The sequence below is a fragment of the Nothoprocta perdicaria genome, unplaced genomic scaffold (genome assembly GCF_003342845.1).
Source record: "Nothoprocta perdicaria isolate Ctin4 unplaced genomic scaffold, notPer1 scaffold_624, whole genome shotgun sequence".
NCBI lineage: Eukaryota > Metazoa > Chordata > Aves > Tinamiformes > Tinamidae > Nothoprocta > Nothoprocta perdicaria.
In genome coordinates, this window is record NW_020455893.1 from 39,162 (window position 1) to 46,191 (window position 7,030).

The window sequence follows — 7,030 nt, forward strand, 5'->3', positions numbered from 1 at the left end:
GCGGAGCGGCCGCCGCGAGCTGCGGCCAGGCGGTTTGCAGCGAAACCCGGAGGGAGCGTCACTGCTTTTTTATATTTATTTGTTTATTTATGCTTATTTTGTTTTTATCTGCTTGCATTTGTTTGTTGCTTAAAAATATTAACAAAAAAAAATGAAGAGAAAGGTTCATTCGTGGCTCTGCTTTCCCACGGAGAGCACAGTCGTGCATCATCTGCCGCGGGGCTTCGGGACGCGGCGCCGCTGCAGGCGCTGCCGGCTGTTCCCTGAGTGTGCGAGGGCATCGCCCCTTTCTGCTGCTTTTGGTGGCTTCTGTGTTTGCAGGTYCGGGGTGTTTGGGGCGCCTGGGAAGGCGAGGCTGGCAGGGGTCCGGCCGGTGGGGCGGCGCAGCCCGCGGCCCCCAGCAAGGAGCGCTCCCTGCAGAGCGTGAGGGCGCCACGCGGGTGCAGGTGAAGCTCCTCCTTGGACAGGAGGGGAGGCTTCTCCCCAGGATGGAGCCCGTCCCCTCTGCGAGGCCCCTGCGATACCAGGGAGGCCGCAGGGTGTGTGGGGGTGTTGCTGGCTGGGGAACCAGGGCGTCTTCTCCGGCTCCTTCCAGCTGCCTCCCAGCGGAGGGGCAGCGTGACCGGGACCCTCCCTTGCTGCAAGAGACCAGGCAGTGCAGCAGGCCTTGATGAGACCTTGCACCCGCRGCGTTGGCTTCAGCAGTTGAGATGTGGGCAGTGACAGAGCCCCGCTTTTCCYCGACTGTCCTAGGGCTGCAGTGTGGGAGCAGAAGCTGCCTGTTGCGCCTAGCTAGACTCCTCTAAGTCACTGATGAGGAACTTGTCCTTTTCCCGGAGAATCCTGTAGAGCTGCTCTTGGGCCTTGCAACCTTTTCTCTCAAYGAGCTCCAGCAAAACTCTGTTCTTCTTTTGACGTGTCTTTTGGCTTAGCACCTCTTCTTCTTCGTCGCTGTTGATAATGTTGGCGGTTTGCAAGTGCAGCAGGATCGGGGAGATCCTCCCCATGCGACTGCAAAGCTCCTTCTTGTGCTTCTTTATGAAGGCTGCACCTGATGGAGRCCAAGCCTGTGTTACTGTGCTGGGTATGGCAAGAGGGCCCCAGGGCAGCGCAGCACCGCCGGGTCGCGGCATCCTAGGCCAGTCTAGGTTGGGGTTGCTTCCCCTGTCCCAGGGCCGCGTGTCCCCGTCCTGCCCCACAGCAGGATTGGGGGTTACGGGGCAGCGGGGATGCTCCGAGCGCAGTGGGGAGAGGCTGGATCTGCTGTCAGCTGCGGGACACGGAGCCAGGCTCCAGGACCACAGCTCTGCACCACGGTACTAACCTGAAAAGCCCGAGGAGGCAGAGGMAGGAGGGCAGGTGGGATCTGAAAGAGAGATACGTCACTGCAGGGGTGGAGACACTTGCTAAAATACGTATTTTTTTTTCAGTGCTTAATTTTCCTAATTTTCCTTAATTTTCCACTAAACCATTAGCAATTATTTTCTATCAACGGATATTCTCTGGCCACATTTGGAGAAACCAGCACTAAAAGATCCTGGATTCTGTGCATTTGCAAGTGTTATTTCTGGCAGCAGGTTAGCCCACAGGAGCATGGATCCTGAGCAGCCCCATTTCTTGAGGCGCTTTTGCTGTGTCCTCCTGCACRCAAACACCACTCCTGGCACACTCTAACCGCGTCACCGGCGTCTGCATCGCGCACTGACCTGGAACGAGATGCTGCACGCTCTCCACGTCAGCACAGTCACCTGCGGAGGGGACAAACGCAGGGTGAGCAGGTGCCCCCAGAGAGCAGCGCCCACGCGAACGCGCTTGCTGCGTGACGCTCCGCTTCAGCTGCAGTCCACCCCGTCTGCTCGAAACGCTCTCCTCAGGGAGGCATCCCGCMCACCTCCCTTCAGCGGTCATCAGCAAATGCAATCCCATGAGACGGCCTCTGGAGAAGCCCTCTGAGGTCTGTCTCCACCTGGTGTGGCTGCCTGCCTTCCTTGAGGGAAACTGGGCCTCACCCCAGTGTTCCTCTGGACTCTCGTGGTGTTTCAAACACTGGTGTTGCACCCACCAAATGTAGGAAAGTACATGAGTGCAGTGTGTGAAATATATATGTTTAAAGATGATCTTTTTTTTTTTTTTCTTTTCACTGAAATCTTGGTATTCTGGTGGTTTCCAGTGGAGAGCAAGAAAGATGATTAAGGGAATGGAGCATCTCTCGTATGAGGAGAGACTGAGTGARTTGGGCCTGTTCAGCTTGGAGAAGAGAAGGCTCAGAGGGGATCTGATCAACATGTATAAGTTCATGAAGGGAGAATGTAGGGAAGAAGGGGACAGGCTGTTTTCATTGGTGGCCAGCGATAGGACAAGGGGAAATGGGCATATGCTGAAACCCAGGAGGTTCCATCTCCAGGTGAGGAGGAACTTCTTTACTGTTAGGGTGACAGAGCAGTGGCACAGGCTGCCCAGGGAGGTTGTGGAGTCTCCTTCTCTGGAGGTCTCCAAAACCCGCCTGGATGCCGCCCTGTGCCACATGCTGTAGGTGTGCCTGCTTGAGCAGGAAGGTTGGACTAGATGATCTCTAGAGGTCCCTTCCAACCTTGAACATTCTGTGATACTGTGAATCAGAGTATTTGCACATCTCAGTCTGCCCTCACAAGAAGCACAGCTCACTGCTCCATCCCCTTCTTGCCCATGGACGTGCCGATCCTACCTGACCTCAGTGACGCCTTCCAGACCAGGGTGTCCCTGTGTATGTCCTTCATAAGGAGCCAGATCTCCTCTGCCATGTTCCTGATGTAGATCTCAATGAAGAGCTGCTGTTCCTCGGGACTCTTGTAGCAGAATGGCAAGTGGGGCTGGAAAGAAGCAAGAGGAGTCTCTCATCCCATGGAGCTGCAGTGAACTCACATAAATTATCCTGGGTTTACTGGCCATGCCAGGGAGGGGAAAAACAAGTGGTGATATAAAAGTAAAGGCTCTGCTGTGCTGCCAGTATGAGGGGTGCTGGTTGGAAAGGGCCTCTCGAGCGTCTAATCGGACCTCCTGCTCAGACTAGGATCATTGCTGGCTGTAGATCTGCTCAGGTGTAGCTTTGTCTAGCTGTGTATTGAAAACCTCAAAGAATGGAGATTCACACCTCTCTTCTAACCTGTTTGAGGGGATGCTGCTCGTGTCACCACCTAGTGATTTTTTTGCGTGTCTGTAATGTCCAGTCTGAACCTCCCAATTTATGGCCTTTGCCTCTTGTTAAACCACCTGACACGGCCAAGAAGAGTTTGGCTCTGTCATCTTCATAGTTGCTCTTCAAGACAGAGTGCCCAGGTACAATTTAGTCATGACAGAAAGCGGCAAGGCCAATTCCTAATTAGTGATTTGCGGATTTAAGTGTGGCTCCCAATTAAGCAGAAGGGCTTGGCTGTTGAGGGCTGCTCAGTAACAAGTTATGGTTACCCTGGGGAGAGATCAACACACAGGAGTGTAGGGGTGCCCTTCAGAGGACCTTTGAGGCCCATGCAGAAATGGGCCATCAGGAAGCTCGTGCACTTTGACAACAGTAGATGCAGAGACTCTACATCTGGGATGCAATAACCCCATGCAGCAGAGCAGCCTGGGCACTGCACGGATCCAAAACAATCTGCCAGATCAGTCCTGGTGGACAACAAGTTGAGCAAGATCCCGCAATGTGCCCTGGCAGCAAAGGTGGCCAACCACATCCTAGGCCTTGTCAGCAAGAGCAGACACAGCAGAGTGAGCAAAGGGAGCCCTGCCCTCTTTTCAGCACTTGTGACACTACATTTGTTCAAGGGGCTACCCAGCTTGGGTACCCAGCATGAGAAAGACCTGAACATCCTGAAGCAAGGTCAGCTCGGGGCAGGAGCATGATATSCAAGCGCAGGTGGAGGGAACTGGGCTTGTTCAACTCAGAGAAGAGAAAGTAAAGGGGAGGCCTCATCACTGCCTTTGACTACATGAGGGAGATTAAAAGGATGGAGCTAGTCTCTTCTTGGACATGTACAGTGAGGAAACAAGAGGCAACAGGCACAAACTGTAGCAAGAGAAATTTCCCCCCACCATTAGATAAAGCAAAAAAAMCAAAGCAAAAACCAAGCAGGGTGATACAGCACTGGAAGAGAAACCCAGAGACTGTGGAATCTCCATCCCTGGCAATCCTCAGCCTTGACTGGACATGGCCTCGAGCAACGAGATCTGACGTCAAATTTGGAATGTGCTGAGCAAAATCTTGGCCTGGAGACCTCCTGAGGTCCCATCCAACCTAAATCATAGTGATTCTTATCATGATCATGCTGCAGTACAGATTCATGAAAGGAGAAGTTTTTGGTATCCAGCCATGGACATAACATTGGATTGTCACCAGGAAATCACAAATTCCCGTGCAAAAAAAAAAAAAAAAAAGAAAAGCAACAGCATGACTAAAAGGCCAAATAATTTTTTTTCCAGCCATTTTACTCGGATTGCCACAGGATACAGAGTCTTCAAGCTGAGTTCCCTCACAGTAACCCATAGAAGTCATGTCACCTCATGGCAGCAAAGGTATGAAAGGAGTCTCTGTAAACTGGCTCTTGTTCTGGAGTAAACCTACTGCAGACAGGACCCAGGACTACCCCAGAGCCAGTATCTCTGAAATTCCTTAATAATGAGCCATAGCTGTGACAAGTCCCAGATTATGTTCTGCCATAGAGAAAAACAATCATCTGCACCTTTATAGCTTTGCCAGCATAGTTTTGGAGGTGAACTCCATCATCTATCTCATGTTATTTATTGGCATGTTTGTCATGAAGTATCTTTGTCATTTGTGATCGGTGTAGCTTACTGCTCCTATGGTTCTGAAACCTATTAAGACAGATTCTGGTAGCAGAGCTGGAGGTGGAGACTTGGATATTTYGCGATTTCACTGCAGAAAAGAAGCAATCATCTCACTTACTTCAGGTGTTATCTCCACATGCGACGTACTGGAGACTTGGTAAATGCAGCCAAAGAACAGAGGATTGATGGGAGAAGGCTTGGGAATAAGCTTTGAGTTCCAGTTCATTTCTTGCCTTTCAATGGCCTGTAAATGTCAAGCATCGCTTTTGAGAGATACAAAAAGGAGCTATGAATTGTACGGAGCTCTCACTGCCCTTCGAAAATGGAGAGGATTAAGAGCCTGACCTACGAGATSGCCAGCRAATGTGTGTTGGAGGCAACGCTKCATKTGGGGAGCCCCCTCACTTCTGCCCACCAGCTACTGCCAGGACCTCACCTGGAATACATGCAAGGTAACTCAAGGTCGCTGTGAGTCAGGGTAAGGACCTGCACAAAACGGGAGAACACGGGRTACTCAGCCACCTACGGCTGCACATGGCAGCAGCCAGCAGTTCCTGAAGCTGCTCTGCTCCGTATGCAGAGGAGCCACCTGTGCAACAGCCCAGCTCTTGCCAGGACACATTGCTCCAGCTGAAGGCACAAGGAGTGATTGCTGGAGGTCTGCACGAGAGAGGGGCCGAGGAGGCAGGAGCAAGGATGGTGTCCCAAGGTAGGAGCTGATCGSTGGTGCATAGGGAGAAGAGATTGTCTGCATTAATGTGTGGTGGCATTCTCAGCTGTAGAAATAAGGAACTGATWTGTAACTCTTTCTTGGGCGTCATGAACCTGGGCCAGCAGTGACCTTTGAGAAGCACAGAAATTTTAACAGCACTCAACAGAGACAAGGCCAGCTTCCATGCCAGCTTGCTGCCCTTGCAGATTATGTTCTCCCTGCTCTAGCAGGMGAGTCAGGGAAGCCAGGGGGATTTGCAGTCCTGTATACGGGAGCGCACCAACTCCATCCCCAAGCAGAGTTAAGATTACATTTAAGTTATTCCAAGGAAAGACACAACAACGCTACCCTTTGCCAAGAAGTTCCAAACGGAAAGGGGGTGACTGTGGAATAAAAGGAAGGACCAAGCAGGAAAGGTTGGTCCCTTCTGTCTGACAGTTCTCAAGAAGACAGTGCACATCAGTGTTACACATCTCCCTGTCTTCCCTGCTGTGGCATTAATGGCTTCTCCTGAGGAGGGTCATTCTTGGGAGACCTCCGTCCCTCTGACAAACTTGGCTGGAATGGAACCATGGGCTTGGGGAGGGGCAGGCAACAGAGAGGTGTCCAGAAAGAAGCAATGCAGCTACCTAAGCCCKTGTCCAGAAAAACAGGCAACAGAATCACCCAAGCACTGTCTGAAAAACATTTGGTCTTTCGAACTTGCTCAGAGGTTGGCATGTTGTCTTCTTCCATGCTCTTGCTGRCAGACACTGCAGGGCCATCTCTTCCCTGCTGCGCTACCCTGACCAGGTAGGATCTGCATTCCTGTTGTCATGGCCTTGCTCTACCTCCAACTGCCCGATGCCTGGAGCACATTAGTCYGTGCTGAATCCCAGAACAAAGCTAGGAGGGATCCCCGCTTACCAACTCCRGTCCTKGCCAGTGCAGCCACTCCATTTGCCATCCTTTTTGTAAACTAAGCCCATCTCCTCCATCTTACCTGCTTCACAGAGTTGTCATCTGGGATCAGGTAGAGGTGAAGTGTTGTATTTGCAGCAGTGAGCTGCTGGAAGATCATCACCAAGGAGTGCATSGGGAGGGAACTTAGGGTTGAACGTAACTTTCRCCAAATCACCCCAAGCATTGAGAAGTTGGGATTTTCCAGGACAGCGTAGAAAGCAATCAKTTTTGCTGGTTCCTCTAGGATCATGTTCCCAGCCTTAAAATGGGCAATTCTGCACTGGCTGACATCTACATCTTCTGCAAGAGAGGAAAAGAAATTAAGGTTCTGTTTTGCCTGCCTAATGCCATCTTATGTTCTTTCTTTCTCTTTATACCTTCAGCAGCAGMAGATCTACTCTCATAAAAAACAAGACACAGTCTGGTTTGGGGACCCTCAGTGCCCTGGACSTTGTGGGGTTCTTCTGCCCTGCAGGGAATGGTGGCCTTTAGCAAAGTCACTTTGGGTTCAAAAAGTCTGAGATGGGAACTTGGGACCATGAAAGTCCTTAGAGTGCA

The 7,030-nt window shown here is 51.5% G+C and overlaps 1 protein-coding gene across 1 annotated transcript; it reads right to left on the reverse strand.

Moving 5' to 3' along the window:
* Window positions 1-525: 525 nt before the first annotated feature.
* CARD8 (caspase recruitment domain family member 8) lies at window positions 526-6,809 on the reverse strand (the record flags this gene model as incomplete). The annotated part of the gene is made up of 6 exons (XM_026049881.1): window positions 526-1,051; window positions 1,325-1,366; window positions 1,707-1,748; window positions 2,705-2,849; window positions 4,937-5,062; window positions 6,513-6,809. Coding segments are annotated over 6 exons (915 nt in total), but the record flags the coding sequence as incomplete, so codon positions are not given.
* Between the last annotated feature and the right edge of the window lie 221 nt (window positions 6,810-7,030).